Raw genomic sequence first — 23,225 nt, 5'->3', positions numbered from 1 at the left:
ATTAATATCCGCAAGCGTTACATAGTAGCTCTATACCGCTTCTCTAGCAATAGCAGCATTATAGCCGCGATGGATTAACTAGCTGCGAATAGTATTATAATAGGTAGCTATCTACTCCTTAGAATTAAAGAAGATAATCGTTTTTAGAATTAGCTAAAGTTAATTAAACTGTTAGCGGTATGTCTGCTATACGGATATTAAGCGGCTTCTTAATTGCTCGCCTTCTCCTTAGTTACTATTACTAGCAGTATATAAATATATTAGAGCAGTAGCAATAGTAAAGTAAAGAGCTTAAAAGTCCTTCTTCTCTAGCGCGGTTATAACCCTTTGTATAATCTTTAGCTCCGGCTAATTAATTAGGGTTTTAATAACTTGTATATTAGGTTTAAACCTAGCTAGCTTATATATAGTTTAAAATGTAGATGGGTTTAGTATTACGGTATATATAAACCAAGGCTTATTAACTAAGACTGAACGTACTTTAAAGAGTTATGTGTATGCTATACGGAAGGTCTCTCCCTAATTAGTAAGTAGGTGTACTTTATTAACCACTATAAGGGTAATATGGGAACGAAATATCGGGTCTATTAGAACCTTATATAGCTTATTACTAACTAAAAGCTCTGGGGAGATAAGGATATGTATATAGCTGCCCGTGCGGATATCCTTAATTAGCTTAGCGGATATTGTTTTCTCCTATATATAAATAGGTTGAATATAAGGTAGCTTTATAATCTTTTTTACTTACTCTAACCTAATCGCGTTAAGTAGAAGAACAATAATAACAACTGCATTAGGTATAAGATATGGTAGTGCTTATATTATTATACTCTTGCTAAAAGACGTCTTTGCTATAAGTATAAGATCTCGCCGCTTAAATATTAGCACCCTTAGGGCCTCGAGCTGCTCCGTATGACTATAGTATAGATATATCTCCGCAATAGCTTTATCTAGCTTGCTTATTTAAAGTTTATAAGAGCTGCTTATAAGCTAGGGTAGCTCCCTCCGCAGGCTATATAGCCGTGGAGACCGCTAGGGATCCATTTTAATATAATCCCTAGCCCATTGCGTACTGCTAGCTTATTAATCTGCTTAACTGGCTTATAGTTTACAACCTCTTTACCTTATTTGCTTTAATAGAGGTATTAGTAGATAGCGCTTAAAAGCAGCAGAGGGAGAATAGAGGGTTAGATAAAGGTAGGGAGGACTTAAATATATTATAATAGATAGATCTTAATAGGTTTTAATTATTGGATTATGGATATAATAGATAGAGAGTAGGTAGTTGAGATTAACGCGTTGTTAGTGCGGATATTGCTAATTGTTTACTTTAGCAAACCACGTTACGGCTATTTTAAAATTAATATCAGGAACGGGAAGGCGGGGAGACTTTTTACGTAGACCATTTGATTCGCCGGAGCCTAGTATATAATTAATGGATTTTTTAAGCTGCCTAAACTTGTCGTAAGAATAAGAAGTGAATATCCGTAATATTAGCCATGCGGATATCGCGACGTGCTTTANAAACGTCGGCCAAAGTGTCTCAGACCACACAGGGACAGATGGCCTAAACTGGTTTAGTGCCATCGGGCCGGATTTATCCGGCGTCCCATGTGGTCTGAGCATGCTGAGACAATGATCGACATGCATCCCCGTTGGGCGCGTGACCCATTTGCTGTTTCAACGCGATCAGGGTTTATTCTCATTGGCCTTATGTTTGTGACTACCAAGGCATCGGCTCTTGATGGAGGGGTGGGAGGGAAGGAGGAACGAAGGAGAAATTCGGGCTAAGAAAAGCAAATAATAATTAAGATTTGGAGTTTTAGATTGATGATACGGAGAAATGGTTCGGCTACGTCTGAACAGAGTTCTTATTCCTTTTCATTTTTTTTTCTGACGTAAGTTGTGGTCAGCAAACAAGGGAGTTTTAAATCAAAGGAGAATGAATACGGTTGGACGATCCGCAGCAGAATTCCAGCGAAAATGCAACCATAAAGCGTTATGCGGTGTGCACTGGCGCTGAAAAAGGCCATGACACAGCTCATTCGCTGCCGATCATATCCGGGCATGTAAAACGAGGCATATTACTCAGGCCCCCCCGGAGTGCTGCAAATGAAAAAGAAGAGCTAAAAAAGTGGGCGGGGTATAAAAACGGTCGTCTACGAGCGCAGCTGGGATGGACGAATTAGAAAATTGGGAAAAAAACGAAGCAGTGGGCCGTCGAGCGATCTAGAGTAGGGTTGTTCGCTGCCAAGGTTGCATTAAGAGTTGAAATTGAATGGTGGGTGAGTTTGGTAGGAAATTCGAGAAAAGGAAAGAGGGCCGAGCGTTCTTTCAGGCCTTTAAAACGCGATCTACGATCGCAGCTCTTTTAGGTCGTGTGTGTACAGCGGCGTGGCTGGGAGAGGTTTAGGCTTCCGCGAATCCGCGATCTACCGTACATGATGGAGTTGATGCACCCGTCTGCTAGCCTTGAGGGGGCTTGGGCTTGGGTGGTGTGGGTACTTGGGTGCTTTTGATACCGAGCCCGGAATATTGTGCTGCAAAACACTGCGGGAAGCGGTAGCGGTCGCGGGTCGTAGTGGTAGCGGGAGAGAAAGCGTAGAAGCCCACAAACGGCAGCGACGCATCGTCTGTCATGTAGATAATTGATTTTAAACTGCTGGGGGAAACCAAACGTAGCTGTTGGAATCATTGTGCCGGCCATTGGTGGTTATATTAGTACTTTCCATGTTCCACGGTCCCCGCGGCCCATCGTGTTTGACTCGACTTCTAACAGGTGCATGGCAGATTCCGCTGCCGATCTAGCGCTTTGTTGTCCAAGGTTTCAACTCACTATCTCATCTGCCTCCCGCAGAGCTTTCTCCTCCACACAACACCACTTGGCCGCACAAAACACGACCGTCGACACTCCCCCGCCGACCCCCCGGCTCCGTTCCTGCTGCTTGGCTCGTCTTGCTCTGTCTTGTCGAGCCAGCCCTGGGACTGTCAGCCGTACAACGCGGCCCTCTGATGCCACCGAAGGGCAAAAGGAACGCGGCGAACCAGCACGACAAACGACATGAGAACGGCCTCGCGGCTCCCGGAAAGCGTATACAAAAGCAAAAGTCCAATCCTGCCCTCAACGGACACGCCAATGGAAAACCTCAACCACCAACGCCGCCGCTACCTCCGGATGTGACCCAGCATATGACGTTACCGGCCACGCCAAACGGTCCGTCACATGGAACACTGGCAGATGCAAATATGGCCGGCACCGTATCTGGGAGGCATGTTGATGGGAGGGGGAGAGCAGTGTCGGAGGTCTCGCTCGATGGACTGGAGGCCTGCCGCTACGAGAACACAAACGGCTCCCTTGACCATTCGCTACCAAATTCACCCCGAAGGATCGATGCAAATGGAACCAGGACTGCTTCGGCCTACAAGGGTGGCAACATGCTCACTCTAACTACGACCATTCTCTCGTCTTGTCCTCTGCGAGACGTCCTCGCCATCCTGATCATCCTTCTCCAACTTCCCCCTACCGTTCTCACCATCGTACACTTCCTCTTCGCCACCTTGACATTCGTTCCACCACAAACCGGAACATCACTATCCGCCATATCTGCTCTACCATCTTTAACAGATATATTCCAAGGCTCCGGCGGGACGCCTTCTCTATTCACTATCGTTTTCGCCGACGTCTTCATCCTCATATTATGGCTTCTGCTTTGGGTCCCTGTACAGAACTTCTTCCTGGACCTGGCCCAAGCTGTCATTGCTATTTCTCTTGGAGGCGCCGCCGCTGGAAGGGGTGGGACGACGAATAGCATTTTTCTATGCATCGTTATCATATTTTGCTCTCACCTCTTCCGGTTCAGGCCTCTCCGTCATCACATAGTTCATTTTATATGGACTGGACTCTCCCGGGGCGGCCTTGATTTCCTAACGAGTCCACCAACTACACCGATATATCAGGAATCTTTCTTTATACCTCACGGGTGGCCTCGCAGTTTGCTTGGCATACACATTCTAACCCAAGGGGTTGTTCGTATCATTCGCCGTTCCCTTTCTCGACGCGAGTCATCCCAATCCATGCCAACAGGCAAGAAAACCGATCCCGAGGCTGCTGTCCCTCTCCAAACTCCTAGAAGTAACTCGACAAGTATAGATTCTAGTACGGATATGACAAGCAGCTCGAGCACCGACGGTCGCCCACCAGGACCCTCGCCTGCAGCGCGCGATTACAAGGAGAAGACCACGAACGGGAAGAAGAAAAAGAAGCAGGCGACGCATGTTCGGAGTCAGCAACCATTTTGGGCTGCACTTGCTAGTACAAAAGTTACTGTTTTGAAGGAGATGGAGCAGAGCCAGTCAGCAAATGATGCTGGGGAGGCTAATGCAAAAGATGCTAATCACATTGGAAACGCTGTTTTTGGAGCAGAAGGAGACCGGGTTTGGATTTCGGAGATTGGACCTACTGACATTTCTTTTAAAGTCAGCTTGTATAGAGGCGGGGATTTGGGTGCAATGATTAGTGAAGAGCGTGGAACAAACCTGAGAGCGGGTATCGATAAGTCGAAGCCGTTCTACCTGCGCGTCAACGGGGCGGATTGGAGTTCCACGAGAATTCGGGAAACGACTACTCACAGTTATCTGGGAGACGAGGGAACGGACATGTGGGAGGGAGAGATCTTTGGCCTAACAGCTCTGACAAACTACTACTGCGAGTTTGTGCGGACTGCAGACGATGAGATCTTCTGCTCGACAAGTCTTATTACCTCTGCTGCCCCCAGTGCTGAGCAAGGTAAACCCCAAAAAATTATCCTCTTGCTTGATTATACTTATAGGGATGCACAGATTCAAATTCCGCTACCCCGACTCATCAAACTCTACGCCCCTCATCACCGACAACTACGTTGAAGAATTCTATTGCTGCGGCGGATCAAACGCTTCAGGACCACCGCAATCGCTTAAAGCGGAACCGGAAAGAGCACAAGACGTCGATCGCTACTATCAAGAAAGAAGTGGATGCTTTGAGCAATCGTCTCTCAACTGCTGGTGGTAGTGATGATCGTCAGCGCCAAAGAGCACTGCAATTCAATCAAAACATTCGTCAAGCTGATGATGCAGCTGCAGACTTCGCTCTTCAGATTGACTCGTTGGGTGACATTCCTGAAGGCGAGATTGAAGAGGCTGCTACGATGAAACGCGCCTGGCAAAAGGAAAGAGACAACAAATCAAGCGTCGCCGACGATTTCGACCACACTAAAGCCGAAGCCAATCGCCAGCTTGCCAACATCCAGTCGGAAATCTCCTCCGTCATGCAGAGACGGGAACGCCTTCAGATCCGCCAAACTAAACTCAACGAACACCACAAGCAACTCATCGCAGCCAATACCGAAGGACTCAATGCCAGAACAAAGAGGCAACAGGAGCGCGCGGCTCTGCTCTCAGATCGCATGTCCATCGAGAGCCAGTACCGCAGCAACATCAACGGCTACGAGCGGCGCGCGACCGAGTACTCCAACCAAAACATTCAGCTCGCCCACACGACCCAGCACCTCGAAGTCCTGTTCCAGCAAGCACAGCAGCAGCAGCAGCAACACTCCGTACCCACGACGCCCGAGGGCGCGCTCCCCGGCACCAGCGCGCTCGGCGGGGCCTTGCCAGCCTTCCACTTCCCAGCAGCGATGGGCGGGGCGCCGCACTCTGGCAGCAACGGCGGCACGCTTGGGTCGCTGTACCGCGAGGGCCGCGGGCGCTCGAGCTCGATGCTGTCGAACATCAGCGGCTTCACGGACGCGCTGGACGAAGGGCCCGTGCCGCTGCCCGTCGCGGCGCTGTCGTCGAACCCGTTCGCGGCGTACGCGCCACATCTGAACGGCCGCAAGGGCAGCGCGGGCAGCGGCAGCAATTCCGGCTCTGGCAGCGGCAATTCGTCCACGCGCGACCCGATGAGCCCTGTTCAGAGGGTTTTGACGGGCTTTGCGGGGCAGGGCGCGGGCAGGTCGAGTACTCCGATTAGTCCGGTTGGCAGGTAGTTTTGTGTGTGTGGGAGGGTCTCTTTTGGGCCTAGGCAGTTGTGGACAATGTGATGGAGCTGTTTTCTTCTTTCCTTTTTGGGATTCTGATGTGTGTGATGTGATGTGATTGGGCTGATGCCGTGCTAACCCTGATACTGACTATGATACTGACTATGATACTGACCTTGATGCTAGCCTTGGTATTGACTTTGATACTATTCATTCCGCTCCTGCGGTTTGATCTATGCGTGATGCTGACGTTCAGGTCCGAGCTTCACTGGGTTTTGGGCGGAAATTGCGAAGTAAGCATGGTCTTTGCGGTGCTGATGTGATTTTGCTGGCTGGGCTTACGGGGCTGTCAGTGTACTAGGTATAACGCACTATCAGGAGGAACTACGGCTTTTACTAAGGCACAGAGGCCAACGGAGCGAAGGCATGTACAAACAACCATTCAACCAAGCTTGAATATCTCTTATACGCCACCTGTTGCTTTCTAAAGTTATCGGAGTGTAAGAAAATTCCTGCTAGTCTCTCGACCTTAGTTGGAAGGTGAGGTAGCAAATGGAAGCAGATAGGGCTAAGTCAGATGGTTTCAGTTGATAGTGTGTTTGGCAGAGCCCCGCTAGCAACATGCAGGTCGATTGGCGCAACCGGCTCCTTCAATAAAAAAAGTACAGCAAGTGCTATCTCTACCTTCTCCAATTCCTCCATTCTCCTAACTCACCATCCAAACTGACGCCTGACACCTCCCCCTCCCCCTCCTTCAGAGCAGCTTCGTCAACAATATAGATGGGTTTGCGCAGTCCCTTCCCAGGCTTAAGCTTAACGTTCCCTAACATAGCTAGAATATCCTGTTCTTGACCCCGCAGCATCTCTTTCAATGCTCTGAGTCTATTTAAATGCGCATTACTCGGGTTATCCTGGTCTGTACAGTCAATCAAGAACGTCGTGCAGCTCTCACTCGACCTAAGGGTGCTTGTAAGGGTTTCGAATGTGCGACTGAAGCTGTGTAGCCCTTTTGCGTTGGCCACTCGTACACATTCCATTAGCTTTACCTCCGGTGGTCTAGCATGAAAGGTCAGGGAACTTACCGACGGTCCGACGCTGCAGGCTTTCGGGCAGCTTCCATTTATTGCAGACTTCCTTTCGTGGGGCCACGCTAGGCCTTTAGACTGGGGCCTTGGACTAACATTCTCGGCGGGTGTGTCCTACTGAGTGGGAGTGGAGATCGGTGTTGCCTTCATGGTGGGTGGGCTGGACTGGAGCTCTCGTTATATATGGCTTGAGTTGTACGCTTGTTCAAGCATACGCGTCTATTTGGCTTGCTTGCTAGTTTGTATCGGCTTGACTACTGATTTATGTGCAATTTAGATGGGATTTATTATAACGTTGGAAGACGCAGTCACTATAAGGAGATCACGCGGGAAAGGCTGTTTGGTGGAGGATTGGTATTGCTCATACTCTTGCTGTACGAGCTCAATAGAATATGTTGCTTATGAAAGCTGCTGGAAGAAGTTAAGGTAATTACGCTGATGCTTTCTAGGCTTTGAGGCTGTCTTCTGTGTATAGTGCTAAAGCGGAGAAGAACCTATGCACCAAGCTGTCCCTGCACTTCATCTTGATAATAAACTAAGCGGGTAGAGACGAACAGATTGACTAGGGCAGCATAAATTAGGGTCTGTAAGGCTTTTTTGGTAAGCTTAGGCTACTGTACGTACGTCAGTTTTATAGGTCTTTGATGCCATACAGTGGTGTTATCAGTATTCAATATCGGTATGAGGCCATATTGATATTGATATTGATATTGAATATTGAATTCTTGCCAAGCCTCTATACAAATATATATCTAATATTTATTATAGTAAAAGCTATAAAACTGGCTATTATATATATACTTTTATATATTCTCTTTCAATATTCAATACTGATAACACCACTGATGCCATATATCCGATTACTTGCGCTTGGGGATGTAAAGGCCTAGTAGATAGCAATAAGCTCTACGAATAATACTGTCCAACTTTCATACTGCCGGACTGCGATGCTCTCGGATTAACGGATATTGTGATTGTGATCGAGAGTTAAGTATAACTTACTGCTTCAAGTTTCATCCCTATAACTGAGACGCCGCTTAAAATTAAAAGCGTAGAGTCTGTGGGAGTACCGCAAGCCTGCAAGGGTAGAATCGGGCTCTAACAGTAACATTCACTGCTCGGACCGTCCTAGCGCCACTTGTTTGTGGCAATATTCCAATGGATCAATGACATGCTTTACAATATCTTTCCTCCAACCATCACCACGCAGCGCCTGCCCATGCAAGCACCACTCAATCGCCTCTGCAAACTCTGGACCGGCTTCTTCACTTACCGTCTGGCTCCACTGCAGCGCAGCCGCGTAATCTAGCATAGGAGTAGAGATGGCATCACCAGCGGGTAGCTGCTGTCTAATCTTGTGACATTCAATAGCAGTGCCAAAGCATAACTCCAGCAGCCTAATGCCGAGGGTGGAGAGGGCGCGATTGGCGTCAGCTGGGGTACGTGGGGAAAAGTCGCGGCAGATGTAAGGTCGATCGAGGAAGGTCGAGTCGTCGTTTGTCTTATCATGTAGGAAGAGAATGTCGTCCTTGCAAAGCGGACCTGTGAGCCACGGTGTGGAGCTGAGTTGAAGGTAGGAGGATGCCAGGGTCAGAGCGAGTGAGTAACGTTGGCGTCGAGTGAGAGTTGAGCCATTAAGGAGGTTAGCTAGCGTAATTGTAGTAAGGTTGGTGGTGCTCTCGTTGTTCGTCGGTGGGTAGAGGACGAAGCGAGAATCGTCTTCTTCGAGGAAGCCAAAGCAAGTTGGCGGCCGTTTGGAGAGGATCTTGCCTGTTTCTTGAAGGTTTGGGCTTGAATGAGAGCGCAAGTCAGGCGTGGTCCAGCCTACCTTCGGCCTTGCTGGAGGCGTAGTTGAAGCTAGCGTCGAGGAACTTTGAGCGAAGGTTAGAGAGTGAGCATCAAGCCGTCAAAAGAGAAATTACCTGTTTGGCACACACTGTGTGCTTGCATTCCACCTGGCTTTATTGAGAGCGGAAAGCCGGGCGCTCTTCATGCTTCGATGCTGCGGTGTGGCTAGATGCGCGGGCGTATCCTCAGTTGTCGCGATTCTAATGGCCACAGTCTCGAACAGCGGTTCGTTTTGGAGCATTTTTATCTTCGTCTCCTGCCAACCCCAAGCACCAGGTGTAGTTTTCATATTAAAAAGCACATCGAACTCGACTTCTTCTGTCGTCCGGTGCTGTAGTTGAAGGTTAGCCTGATGACTCGTGCATCCACATTGCCATGCCTGAGACAAGGCGCGATGCAATTTCTTTGCATGACACCAGAATTGGCCTAATTTCGTATGGGCTATGTGTTGCTCTCGTTGGCTCGCCATTCCTCGAACATGTTTTACCGCCGACGTCCGATCGCTACTTTCGAGCAGGTTTCGCATCCTGTCATTGCATTCCTTGAGTTCCCCAAAAATTTTGTCACGCGATGACTTTTTGAGGCTGAATCTGATTCGTTTCGCCTGGAACTGAACGTTTGATATACTCAAAAGGTCCTTTCGGGGTATTTTGGTCTCTGCCGAGCTTTGAGACTGTGACGCGGTATCAAATGGTTAGCTGAAGCGTTTGAAGCATCACGACTCGACTGACTTCATCGACTCTGCTCTGAAAAGAAGCATTGCCTACACCCAATTCCTTCTTTAATTTCTCCATGAGCTCGTTGATATCTCCGATAATGTCCAGGTAGAGATTGTAAGATTTTGGCAGTCGTTCTTTGAGTCTTTCCTCCAGCTCTGAGTCCTCCCATTCTTCCCCGGCTGGGTTTGCCATGAGGACCCTCAATTCAGCCTCATCTACAACCAGTGGCAGCAAAAATTCTTCAACGTTACTCTCAAAAAGTATCCGGTGATACTCAATATCCTGCTTACATTTCTTATATGCCCTTTGAATACGCCACCAGTCTGAAAGTAGCTCTGCACCTTCACGGTAATGCTCAAGGGCAGAAATGAGCAGAGGGAAGGCCCCTAGAAGGAGGCCTACGACTTCTACGCCGCTCATTGTTGAGACCGGGATGTGTCATACAGCACCGTCGAATATGCAACTATGATGAGAGCTGAAAAGGACGTCATCCCCGAAGTTTGAGAGTTTTTGATGGAGGTGTAAAGTTATGAACGCGAACTAAGAGACCAGGGATTAGATGCGGCGGCGGGATACAGTATTAGCTCGGGGGTTGGGGGCCGTTATCGAGGGGCTACACTCCACAGCTAACTAGCCTGCGCTTCTAGGTTTAACAGTTAACAGACTTTGAGTTTTCCGGCCTCAACTGAAGGAAATCATTCTCAGCATCATGAGAAAAAATATTTACTCTTCCCTAGTTCCTCCTTTTACATGTAAAACTTCGTTGTGTGGAGTCCAAACCGCTGTCTGGAAAGCGATTAGAGCTCCGTGAGATCAGCACGATGTCTCCAACCCCATCTCTGGCTACAACGTCAAGAGCTTGTGCTCAGGCCTTCATACGGCTCTGTACCCTCCTCAAAGATCCTCAACACGAAGAGCTCTCGGGGCTGACACAATCTGCGATTGAAGATGAGTGTGGTAGATTCAGGATTTGGGCAGGAAACCTAGGTGCCTTACAGCAGCTTCCCAGTCCAACTTCTTTGGACCACCGATTGAGGCAGTCTCCTAAGATAGCGTGCCACATTCATGAGCTCTTGGAAATTTTGAAAGATTCATTGCAGGATGGCAAGTCTCCAGATCCTCCACTATTCCGGGCTGCTCTGACAGCAATACAGTTTATGCCATCGCTTCAGGCGCCAGAGTCAACCGCCAGGCCACATCACCCGAAGATAATGAGGAGGAAGATGAATTCGATGATTTAGATAATATTTCAAATAGCAGCGAGACCACAGGAGAGCCATCGAAGCTCTCCGAAGCTCAAGAGATTTTCGAAAGTGCCAAAGAAACCATTACTAGCCTGTTCCGACTCTCGATTATCATCCGAAACGCTAGCCCCCGAGACCGATTTGCTAAAGCGTTGGCAGCAAGGCAGAATCCTTTTAATGAGCAATTCGACATCAGTCATGTTGGTCACAAGTTTCCACTGTTAGAAATAAAGGAGAACCAATGGCTGAAGGAGAGGTTGGGTAGGGCAATCACGCAACGTAGGCAGTTTCTGCGCTACGCCCACGAACACAGAAACAAGATAGGCAAGGAACCTAAAGACGTTTGGGCACCAGAAGATCAGGAAGATAGCAAAGAACAACTATTAATTGTCGACTGGGGCGGTGAAGACCAGAAATCTAAGACAGCATTAACGAATCGCAGTGGGGCTGCCAGTACTCTAGCACCAACAAATGCGTCAACTTTATTACCTTCTGCTTTAGAAGAAATGGAAGAAGACTTCCATGATGACATATCACAGACGTCGTATGCCATGTCTATGGGCGACGACATTGATGACGGCAAACTCCACCTCCCACAATTGGCGGATGTTGCGAAAGGAGTATCCCCATTCGAATGCCCGCTTTGCTGGACTATTCAAGACTTGAAGAAGGAGAGTTCATGGAGGTAATCTATTTTCCATCAGCTCGTAACGTACTACATTAGCTTCTGCCGGTCATCATCTTGTTTATGAGGTATTTTACTTGGATGGGTGTTAGGGTTTTCACACTGCTCTCTCCATTGCTGGTTGGTTGGTTCAGCTTCTCTAATACTGGGCTGACAACACCATCAGAAAGCATGCATTCGGAGACCTTCGGCCCTACATCTGCACCTTCGAGAAGTGCGATGTCAAGCTGTTTTCTGACCGTCGTGATTGGTTTGAGCATGAGCTCCGGTTTCATCGGACCCAGTGGCACTGTGGGTTCTGTGTTCGAGAGCCCTACCATACCCTTCACCAATTCCAGAGGCACCTGCAGAAACAGCACACTCAAAATCTTACCGAAGAACAATTACAGGCTGTGTGTGAAGCCAGCCAGCAGCCTGCTGATCGTATCTCGGCGTCTGATTGTCCATTCTGCAAGGATTGGGAGATCAAGTTGCGTCGCGAGAATCCAAACATACCTGTAGATGAAACGATAGTCGTCAGCCCAGCGCAATTCCGCCATCATGTCGGCTCTCATATGCAACAGCTTGCGCTTTTCGCTATCCCGAGGGGCTACCTGGAAGAAGAGACAGCTGATGTCAACTCAGCGGCTAGTGTAGCAGTAGCCGGCACTACTGCTAGAGATTCCTCCAAGTCGCGTTCCGCCTTAGGGTCTTTTAAATCATCAGCACTTTACTCTCGTCACACTTCTGTTGAACGTATCATGACAGACATCTCGTCGTCCAAGACGCATGCTGATCCTCAGCTGAGCTCTGTCGCCCCGTTTGGTGGTTCCTCGCCGTTCGCCTTCTCCAACGGCTCACCTGCTTTAGACAACACCATTGACGAGGAAGAGTCATCAACCATCAAGTGCATCTGTGGCTTCCCTGACGATGACGGGAACACTGTTCTGTGTGAGACGTGTGATACCTGGCAGCACATTGTCTGCTATTACGAGTCAACAGAGCATGAACCAGACATTCACAAATGCGCAGACTGCTCTCCTCGACCGGTCGATGCGAAACGAGCCGCTGAGCTACAAAGACAACTTTGGACACGCATCGAGATTTATGTAGAAGCCCTTGCGAGTGCTCTGGTGCAACTTGTCTCTGATCTGCAAGTTTTTACTGATATTCTCCCCCCACTGCCTCACGAGCAGGTCCTCAAACTCCGAGACGCATACAAACTACGCGTCAGGTTCCAGGGCAAAGGTATTAACTTAGCAGAGCACATCAAATTGAAAGTTTCTGGCAACTTCGGCAAGGTCTGCTACGTGACGACCCTTGGTCGGTGGGAAAGCGAAGCGTACTGGGCTAACTGCTGGCATCAGTCCGGCTCTTCGCCACGCGAGTTGTTAATAGAAGCCCTGATTGGAAAGAAGAACCACGAAATCCGTGAGATCAAAGCAGCATTCAGGGATAAGCGGTATGGGGATTCGTTGGAGACGTTCTTAGAGAGGGAGCTTAAGGCCGATAAGTTTCAAGCTGCTCTACTAATGGTGCTAGGAGACTCGCGACAGGAGGAAACGGACGTGTGGCCGTGCATGTCTATTGAGAATGATACGGATGTTTTACACAACGCGCTGAACACAAGTCAAGGTGGCGAGACCGCGATGCTTAACGTAGTGTTGAAGAGGAGTGATACTCATTTAAGGGAAGTTTTGAGGCAATATGAGAGTCAATATAATGACAGCTTTGCGAGGGCGGCACTGAAAAAGTCAAATAATATTGTGGTAAGTTAGTCTTTGCTGGTTTAAATTTTAAAATTTTTTTTAAAAAAAAAGCATTTAAAATCTAACACTGGCTAGGGCGAGGTGATCGCCCACGTCCTCAATGGGGTTATTAATAAGTCCGCCCGTGATGCACTGCTCATTGACCATGCCCTCCGGGAATTTTCCTCGAAAGAAACTGCACTCTCGTCCTTAGATGAGGTCAACGAACCGCGCTACGAGCTCTTGATATCGCGCCTGGTTCGCTTGCATTGGGACCAGGCTCATATGCTACGGGTTAAAGAGAGCTACTACGCTAGATATCAGCGCTCAATGGAAGAAGACATCAAGAATGCCACGGGGGGAGATTTTAGTGCCTTTTGTCTTTCGTTGGTGGGGTCAAGATCGAAAAAGAATCCTGTTGATGATAATGCGACTGGGAGCATTCTAGAGCCTTACGAGCTGGCGGATCATGCCCGTAGCCAGAAGGAACAAGTTCCTAAAACCGACTCCACACCGTTTGCACCAGAAGACGGCACAGTAATAAGCGGCATAAAAGAGACCGGGAATCAGCTAGCCGCCAAGAATGCCGACAATGGAGCGTCGACAGTTGGTGCAGAGCAACAGCCTATCTTACCCGACAAGCCACCAGAGACGATCGATGTTACACCTAAAGGGATTACCTTAGGAGAATCTGAGACAGTCCACCATGAGGTCGAGGCTCCGCAGTTAGATGATGGTGCCGCTACTTCCGAAGCCAGTGGGGGCCGTACATCCCTTCGCAATTCGCCAATTATACGACCCAGTGATCTGGGCGATGAGTACTATTCATACACGGACGTAGCTGGAAAGCGATCAGCTCGAGGATTTGATATAATCGATAAGGAGGGAGCTAGATCTATAAACTATGGTGCGTATCGGGACGCCGACCTTTACGCTGTCCTTCGAGATTATCTACTGTTTGCTGCTGCCATCCTATTCTAATTATATATTAAGATTCACGGGACGACCTAAATGACGATGCATGGCCTTTCAGTGAAAGCGATGAAGACCAACACGAGCGTGGGAGTACTCAGTCAATTGCTTCCCATACAGAGGGCCTCAGCGCCGGCCCAAAACAAGCAGCGAGTAGCGCGTTGTTACCATCAAAATCACTCCGTGAAGACGATCGCCTCGTGCCGACCGCTGGGCGAGCCACAATGGGAGACCGGCTGCGAAAGTTATTCACGAGGGGGAAACCCGCCTCAGGCCCGCCGTCAGAAACGCCTTTCCAGCCGACTTCATTGCCGCTGCATCCTTCACCACCGAGTGATGCAGAGTCGCTCAAATTCGGGGGACTTCTCTTTTCGTTATCAAAAACGCCTATTAAATGGGAAAACCCAGGCTTACTCGATCAGGCCCTTCAGGTAGTTCCACTGGAACAGATCTACGATGAGGCAGAGGAAGAATCTCAAATTTTTACGGCTGAAGCAGAGAGCCTTGGTGACCAGAATAAGGCTACGTGGGGTTATCAGGACTGCGTTGTCCGCGCTTTAATGCGGTGGTTTAAGCGATCCTTTTTTACCTGGGTTAACAACCCGCCATGTTCAAAATGTTATAGCCCGTCCATTGCTGTAGGCATGACGCCGCCAACACCTGACGAACAAGCCCTAGGTGCTGGTCGAGTTGAGTTGTATAAATGCTCAGTTGAGGGTTGCGGCAATTACGAAAGATTCCCTCGATACACTGATTCTTTTGTCTTACTTCGTACCCGGAAGGGGCGTGTTGGGGAGTGGTCAAGATGCTTCAGCATGCTTTGTAGAGCTGTTGGCTCCAGAGTAAGATGGGTGTGGAACTCAGAACACGACTGGACTGAAGTCTACTCTGTGCATAAACAGAGATGGGTGCACGTTGATGCCTGTGAGGAAGCATGGGATAAGCCCCGACTGTACACCGAGGGTATACACCGTTGATATGCCTCTCTTTCGTGTAGCTTCTGGACTAACTTCTACCTGTAGGTTGGGGTAAAAAAATGGCCTACTGCATAGCATTTTCGGCAGATAGTGCAACCGATGTCACGAGAAGATATGTGCGCAACGATGAGCATGCTCTCAAACGCACACGCATTTCCGAGAACGTTCTTTTTCATATTCTGGGGGAAATTACGGCTGTGCGGCGTTTAAATTTAGGGGAGGAAGAAATCGCCAGGCTAGAAATAGAGGATCAAAAAGAATCTCTCGAGCTACAGCAATTCATCACCGGTAATTTTTCTAGTGGTGCGCTCATCTAGAAAGACGGTCCGTACATACATGGGAGGCATTGCAAGCGCGAAGGCCACCACATCTTTTCCGCATCATAGACTAAATGTCAACGCCCAATTGGCCCAAAAAGACCGGTCCTTCTGGCGAAGCCAAATAGGACGTATTTTATAGGCTGACATTAAACCATGGTGTTATCCGTTAAGTCAATTTGAATAGCAAACACAGTGCGTTTAAGGCCAAATCCATTATGGGAAGTATCCCGCACGGAAGGAAACGGCTGCCGACAAATTGTACTGGTACGGGAAGTTTCCTTGCGATTTTGAGCTGCTGCCGTATTCGTAGAGCTCCGTAACCAAGCTACAGGCACGCTAAGTAGGTTTACCAGCTTCTCCAATTCAGAAATAGGTCTCAACAAAATCCACATCTTCCTTACTCCCGGTACCCATGACCTTAGTCCTGTGACTTTGGTAATGCGGTGGTAGCCATAGAGCACTTTTGCGTTGGCTGAAGAGTTTGATTAGCTGTGGATTTCTATGTGATTGGACGTGAACTTACACAGTACACTGTCTTTGAGGCTGTCGAAACGCTTTACGTGCATGTAAGCTTCTTGTGCTTGAAAATTTGTCGGCATGCTGGGCCTGCCTCTTTTGCGCTTGCCCGGTGTGTGGTGTAGAGGGCCAAGTGTAATGGCGGAGTGATAGAGGCTCTGGTTAACCAAAGACTAAAAGTAGTGAGGTGGAGTGGAGAAAAGATTCTATATAGCAAGATTGAGTTCTGAAATGAATAGAGGAAGCCAGTGTGGTGAAGCATAAGGGGCAATGCAGGTTTAGGTGATATGTAAAGGTTTGCTTATGAGTTTAAGTTGCCAATGCATTTGCTGGGGCTTCATAGAGTAGGTAACGTTGTCACCATCTCTGGCTGAAAGCAGCTCCTCTAGTTGAAAACAGCTTCGTCAGCAAAACCAGTGTTCCCAACAATATCCTTATTCATTTCTTTATCGCGATTGGCTTATCATTATGAAGCGAAATAAATACGATATCTTGGCTTATGTATGAATGAATTATGCATATATCTATGCGTTTCTTGTATAAGCCTATGCTTAAACTTCTGCCTCCTTTTACTACTGTCTCTTGTAAATACTAGACCTAAACAAGGAAAGCGGCTTGTTTTTATTTTAAGGCGACATTTGTTACGGACGTGATAGGCCTGGTATAAGAAGAGGTAATTATAATAAGTTGGACTATGGAAGCTCTAGCTTGGAGTCGCTAAACTAGGGGATCATTGACTCAGCATGCTCAGACCAAGAAACCGATGAATATCCGCTGCGCGGATAATCGAATATCCGCAAGCTAACCTATTCGATCGATCCATCTGTTTCTTAGTCTAAGCCACTTTAGCAAGCTTTTAAAAGCCGAGCCGGTCTATTTATATAAGGCAAACTATTAACTTTAATAAAATTAATGTAAGTAACCGCTATGTCTATTATCCTATTAATACCTACATTAGAATTGCCTTAATTAGCTCTCTAATTAATAGATTTTCTAGAACTAACTACTAGCCATAAGCACATCTAAAAGGCGTTAAAGAAACCCCTCTATTTCGTCTAGCAGGAGCCAGTCTTCTTAAGCTTTTAATAATAAACTACCCTCTCTATTAACTAATACCGCTAAAGGATTAAGAGATATAGCGGATATAGTGCCCAAGGGCATTAGCCGTCTTATCCTACCCCCATTGTCTCCCCTATTGTCTCCCCTATTATCTCCCCCATCGCTATCTATAGCTTAATAGCGGTCCTTAATAGCCTACTTACTACTGCCAAATTATATAAATCCCTAAGAGGATAAAAAAGCAAGAGTTAATAAAATACCCGTAATATCCGCAATATCCACTAAGAAGATATCCGCTATAAAGAAGGTCTGGGTAATTATTAACCGTCTTAGGCTATAGCGGATGTCTATAGGAGACCTAGCGCTTAAATAGATTATAATGGCTAAAGGTTTACGTAAGGCACTAAAGAAAAAAAGAGTAAGAAAGCTCCTTAATAAACTCCTAGAAGATACTAATATCCTAAATATCTATACTAAAGAGATAGAGAAGCGCGGCATAGTAGGTGCTAGTGTTACTCTTATTATTTAGGGAGAGCTTAAAGAGCTAAGGGAGAAAAAGTCACTATTTGGCAGCTTTAACTAATATGCGGATATTAAGCAGCTTAACCTTAGGCAGTACTATTAAGTCGTAAAGACTTACGCACCTATACTAGAGTATATAATTACAGCATATTAAGAGGGTTAATATAAATATTCTCCGTATAAAGGCCATGCGGTTCTAATAGCTTCTATACTTATATTTAGCCTTTTATAAAACTCCGCAAACTATATCCTACGGCTGCTAGGGATATATCTTTAAGCTAACGGCGTTAAGCGCCGCGTGCTTTCTGTGCTCTATAGGCTTAGATTAATTAATAGTTATACTACTTTAAACCGGCAGAAGAAGCGGATAGCCTAAAAATTAAGGTTTAGCCTATAATCTCCGCGGTATAGGTATATACTAACCTATATATAGGTAAAAATCCGCTTAATAGGTGCAGCTTCTAATACTATTATTATCTATAATAACTTTAACTACCTCTAATAAGTTTAGCATTAAATACTTAGGGATACTAGGACATTCTATTCGCGCATAACTAGCAAGCTTATCTTTAGTATAAGTATACCTAATAGTGGGCTTTAACAGAGCATACTTCGTGCGGATATTCTAATTAAGTTCTTAAATATTATAGAGGCTCTAGGTAATTTACAAGATAAGATATAAAAGCAGATCTTAATAGCTTTAATCTATAAAGCTATTATAGAGGCGTACCTAGGCCTTAATATATTACTTAGCAAAAACCCATAGTTTAAACATCTACGTATGCCTTCTATTAATATAATACCCGCTATATAGACGTCTAGGTTTAACCTAGGACCTATTATAACTAGAGAGGCTTCTATATCTAAAACCTATAAGGTACTAGATGTTACGGACGCTTTAAGTACAATATTACGGCTACTTAAAGAAGAGACAGAAGAAGCTAGTTAGTTAATATAAACACGGTCCAGAATAGAGCCGATAGAGCCATATAACGAGGAATAGTAACCGAGGTCACGTAAAGTAATCTGTATAATTTGTAGGATCTATATAATCCGTAACAGAGTAGACAGAGCACACGTATATCACGTACAAGAAGGATTTCATAGGAGTACGGTTGTGTATTTAAGGACCCTTAGTCCCTACCTAGATAGTTCCTTCCTTATAGTGATTCTCAGAATATAATTAAAGTTAATCTATTAGGCAACCACTCCACCAGTTATTATTTCGTTGTTGACTTTTATACCTACATTTCCTACACACCTAGCCCAATAACGAGCCCATTGTAGTTCTTGCTACAAGGTTCCGTTATATAATCACTACCTAGTTATAGTATTAGTACAGAAAGTTAAACAACATGCTACCAAAAGCAGCCACCATAACGCCATCAACGGTAGCAACTACTTCGAGGTTAGGTAACGACACTAGTATAGCAGACACTAACTTATAGCAACCTATAACGGTCGGACAGCTATAAGAGATAGTTAACTAGCTAATAGAAAATAATATAACATTAGAAAATAGGATTAACGGGATAAGCGTAGTAAAGGTTAAGTTACCATTAATTAAAAGGTACTTAGGAGAGAGATTAAAGCTTAAGGGATTCCTTACGTAAATGCACTTCAAGGTTACACAAGAGGGAGCTAAGCTAGTAACACCTATAGATCAAATAGCATACGCAGGATTATTCTTAACAGGAAGAGCACTTAAGTGGTTTAAGCCTTACCTTACAGAAATCCAGGCAAATGGAATAACAACTATAAACCAAAAAGTACGGTTTATATTCTCAAGCTAGAATGGATTCGTAAAGCGACTTATATAAATATTTAAAAACCTAGAGGTAGTAACCACGGCGGAAAAAAAACTTTAAGACATTATATAACAAACCTTAGCAATTAAGTATATAACACAGTTCCAGACGTTATTAATATAAGTTAAGTGGAATAATAGGGCGCTTATAGCACAGTACAAATAGGGACTTAAGGCTAAAGTCCAGAACGTAATTATCCTAATAGAGGATGCGGATACCTTAAGGGAACTAATAAATTAAGTAATTAAGATTAACAATTGGATCTACTAAAGGAAACAGGCCAAGAGAGGCTAGGATAGAGTTCCACAGTTATATAAGGCGTAGAGTACGCAACAACCAAAGCTAAGTTAAAAACTATAGTATGGCGCAGAGCTAATAGACCTAAGTAGTACTAAAGAAGCCTATAAGAGATAGAGCAAGAAACCGTAAAAACCCAGAGGATAAGGATTAAGTAATTAAAGGTCTAAAGAACAAAGGCTAAACCAGGGATCTTAGCAGCAGAAGACGTTTAGGTAGACTCTATAGCAAAAGTAATAGTTTAGAGAGGGAGCTTATATAAATTATAGAAAACAAGGTTACTTTGCAAGGGATTATAAAGATGGTTAGAAGTACTATACAATAAAGGGAACTAGACTAATAGTAGACAATATATACGTATAGAGGGATAATAATATGCTACAAAGAATAAAAGAATATTTAATTAGAAGTTTTGCGTTTTATTATAATAACGTATACCAAATTTATAAAGACGCTAAGTATAGCGTAAGCTACTAGCTATAGGAGCTAGCACTTATAGGATATAGAGGAACCAATAAACCAGTTCACAGATTAAATATTAAGGATAATAAATTTAACATAGGCGAAATATTCCGTGATAATAAGGTAATAAGAGCGGCTTATTAGGAGTATATAGCCATTAGAGATATTATACTAGAGGCAGAAAATAATTCCACTATAAAATAGGGAACATTAGTAGGGATTAAGACCCCACTAGATATAATATCTATCGCTTCACGAGATGCAAGAGAAGTAAGATAGCGAACCACTTCGGCACTTAATAAAGGCAAAAGGCCAAAGGCTTAAGATTTTTAAGATAAGATAAAAGACGACTAAGATTCTTAAGACAAGATAAGGTAAGCTTAAGGACCTATAATGGACAAAAACCAATAGAGTAGAGCAGCAGCTTAGTTTAAAGACATAAGAATAAGCTTAGGACGAAGTTTCCTATAGGTATAAGATTCTTAAGATAAAATAAGTGAGATTTAAGACTCTTAAGATAAGATAAAAACACTAAGTAAGCCTAGTTAGACTAAGGCTAGAGCTAAGCTTAAGTTAGAAGCAAGCTTAGGATTAAAAAATCTAAGAGATTAAGAATTTAGAGTATAAATTAGGATACCTATAAATAAGAGGCAAGGAGCTTCTTTATAGATTAGAGAATCTATAGCGCAAATAGTAATTAGACTAGGAGACGAATATATAAACCTAGAAGACTTACTAGTAGAACATAGTATTTAGACTAAAGATTAAAAAGTTAATACCAGGATTAAGAAGTAGGAGAACTTTAAGGATTAAAGCGCAAGACGTAAACAAAAAAAAACCATAAAAGAGTTTAGATAAAGAATTATTATATAGCAAGAACAGAAACTAGATAAGAGATTTAGCATATTAGGATATATAAGGGACAGAGCGCCAATATAAAGAATCACTAATAGGCCTAGGGCAGGCATACTAAAAGCTAAGTAGCTTACCGAACTAGAAGATAAAGAGGATTTAGGGATTCTAACTAGGTTCGAGAAATAATATATAAAAGGCTATTATAATATAGTAATAAGAAAATACTTCCTTACGGATAAACCGTATATACTCTAGCAGCTATACTAAAAGTGGTATAGGCAAAGGCATAATAATAAGTAGGAAGATTTCTATATATAGTTAGATAAAAAAGTTATCTAAGACCACCTAATTATAGAGAAGGCTATAACTTATATTAAAGGAGCCTTAATTATAACGTTAAAGGATCTAAAGGAATAATTAGAGGACTAGAAAAGTAAGAGACGTATCTTAGTACCTGCGAACGAAGTTATAACGTTTAGATTAGTACGGTAGAGGTTTAAACTTAGGGATAAAAACGAGCTAAGAGTTAACCTAAAGCACCTAGTATACTATACGCTATTATAAATTGTATGCGTAGACGATATATATAATATATATAAGAATCTAAAGAAAAAGAATTAGAAATACCCTATAAGGATGTACTAGATAACGGATAAGTAATAGTATAGGAATGCTAAATATATATATAGATAGCATCTAGTAAAAGTCCAAAAGGAAGGAGATTTAATACTTTAACCAGGAAGATTCCTTATAGAAAAATACTTAGACGGATAATAGTAGTGGAAATGCCTAGAAAATATATGTCTATAGTATATTAAAGATAAAAAGCGAACTAGGCATTAGCTAAAGAGTAAGCCAAGTATGCAAGAATTAAGTAGCTAATAGTTGGGAAAAGTAGAGGCCTACGAGACTAGAGGGAGCTAGTAGTAGAGCCTTAGACCCTTAAAGGAATCTAGGGACAATACCTAAATTTACAAGTTAAATAGTAAGATTAGTAGTTTAAAGCGCTAATAGATAGTGGAGTAATAAGGAACTATATCTTACTAATAGCAGTTAAAAGGATGGGATTACCTTATAGACAAAAGAAGGAACCTTACCTATTAGTGCCGATTTTAGGAGATCTAATAGCCTATAGAGGAGGGATTATTAATCTTAAAATAGGACCTATTTAGTTAACTATTAAAGGGAGACAAATTAAGATATCTTTTAATATCCTACCATTAGGACGGGATAAGGTAGTGCTAGGAATACCTTAGTTATAGGAATACAACCTAAGGATTAATTAGATTATAGGTTAGGTTAATATTAAAGATACTTAACGCCGCAAGATATAATAGCAAGCTAAGTTAGTATAGTACTAAGTTAGAGCGACATATAAGGAGACTAAGTGAGGCTTAAGTTATATACTAAGGAGATACTATAAGTATGGCAAGAAACTATAGTTACTGAAAAGTAAAAAGCTGTTAGAGTATATAGTATGGGACTATAAGATAGAATTGGAACTAGGAATAAGTCTAAGGTTCTTTCTAATCTACAAGCTTACTAAAGAAGAAGGTAGAGTATTAAAAGAGTTTGTCTAGGAAAACTTANGAAAGGGATATATTAGACTATTGTAGTTATTAGCGGGTTATCTAGTACTGTTTATACTAAAGAAAAATGGTAAACTAAGGCTATATATCGACTATAGACAGTTAAACAGTATCACTAGGAAGGATAGGTATCCTTTACCCTTAATTAGCGAAATCTAAAATAGGATAGGCAATGCGCAAATCTTTATAAAGATAGATTTAAGATAGGCATACTATTAAATTAGAATTAAGGAAGGCGATAAATAGAAGGCAGCCTTTAGGTTAAAGGAAGGACTATATAAACTATTAGTTATATAATTCGGGCTTATAAACGTACTAGCAACGTTCTAGAAACGTATTAATAATATATTAGGAGAATACTTGGATGAATTTGTTATAGTATATCTTAATAATATTATTATCTACTTAATAACTTAGGAAGAATACAAAGAATACGTTAAATAGGTCTTAAAGAGACTATAAGAGGAATAGATGCTAGTAGCAATTAAGAAATACGAGTTCTTTACCAGGAAGACCAATTTCGTTA

At 44.1% G+C, this 23,225-nt stretch overlaps 6 protein-coding genes across 6 annotated transcripts; 4 read left to right on the top strand and 2 right to left on the bottom strand.

Moving 5' to 3' along the window:
* Positions 1-3,012: 3,012 nt before the first annotated feature.
* On the top strand, positions 3,013-6,023 carry K441DRAFT_673178 (ubiquitination network signaling protein; the record flags this gene model as incomplete). The annotated part of the gene is made up of 2 exons (XM_067650625.1): positions 3,013-4,786; positions 4,840-6,023. The coding sequence occupies 2 exons, from the start codon at positions 3,013-3,015 to the stop codon at positions 6,021-6,023; spliced, it is 2,958 nt and encodes a 985-aa protein (XP_067509110.1).
* Positions 6,024-8,210: 2,187 nt separating this feature from the next.
* Positions 8,211-8,861, bottom strand: K441DRAFT_535669 (uncharacterized protein; the record flags this gene model as incomplete). The annotated part of the gene is made up of 2 exons (XM_067642381.1): positions 8,211-8,379; positions 8,488-8,861. Coding segments are annotated over 2 exons (543 nt in total), but the record flags the coding sequence as incomplete, so codon positions are not given.
* Positions 8,862-9,017: 156 nt separating this feature from the next.
* On the bottom strand, positions 9,018-10,086 carry K441DRAFT_536966 (uncharacterized protein; the record flags this gene model as incomplete). Its single annotated transcript, XM_067642447.1, has 2 exons — positions 9,018-9,620; positions 9,679-10,086. The coding sequence occupies 2 exons, from the start codon at positions 10,084-10,086 to the stop codon at positions 9,018-9,020; spliced, it is 1,011 nt and encodes a 336-aa protein (XP_067509108.1).
* Positions 10,087-10,487: 401 nt separating this feature from the next.
* Positions 10,488-12,233, top strand: K441DRAFT_536552 (uncharacterized protein; the record flags this gene model as incomplete). Its single annotated transcript, XM_067642424.1, has 3 exons — positions 10,488-10,819; positions 10,924-11,595; positions 11,762-12,233. Coding segments are annotated over 3 exons (1,476 nt in total), but the record flags the coding sequence as incomplete, so codon positions are not given.
* A 102-nt stretch (positions 12,234-12,335) lies between these two features.
* Positions 12,336-13,712, top strand: K441DRAFT_537060 (Annexin; the record flags this gene model as incomplete). The annotated part of the gene is made up of 2 exons (XM_067642453.1): positions 12,336-13,343; positions 13,419-13,712. Coding segments are annotated over 2 exons (1,302 nt in total), but the record flags the coding sequence as incomplete, so codon positions are not given.
* An 806-nt stretch (positions 13,713-14,518) lies between these two features.
* Positions 14,519-15,588, top strand: K441DRAFT_537475 (uncharacterized protein; the record flags this gene model as incomplete). The annotated part of the gene is made up of 2 exons (XM_067642483.1): positions 14,519-15,257; positions 15,317-15,588. 2 exons carry the CDS (start codon positions 14,519-14,521, stop codon positions 15,586-15,588), a joined length of 1,011 nt encoding a protein of 336 aa, XP_067509105.1.
* Positions 15,589-23,225: the final 7,637 nt, after the last annotated feature.

This window comes from Cenococcum geophilum (genome assembly GCF_001692895.1).
Source record: "Cenococcum geophilum 1.58 unplaced genomic scaffold K441scaffold_3, whole genome shotgun sequence".
In the NCBI taxonomy this organism is placed as follows: domain Eukaryota; kingdom Fungi; phylum Ascomycota; class Dothideomycetes; order Gloniales; family Gloniaceae; genus Cenococcum; species Cenococcum geophilum.
This window is presented reverse-complemented; position numbering and strand designations above follow the sequence as displayed.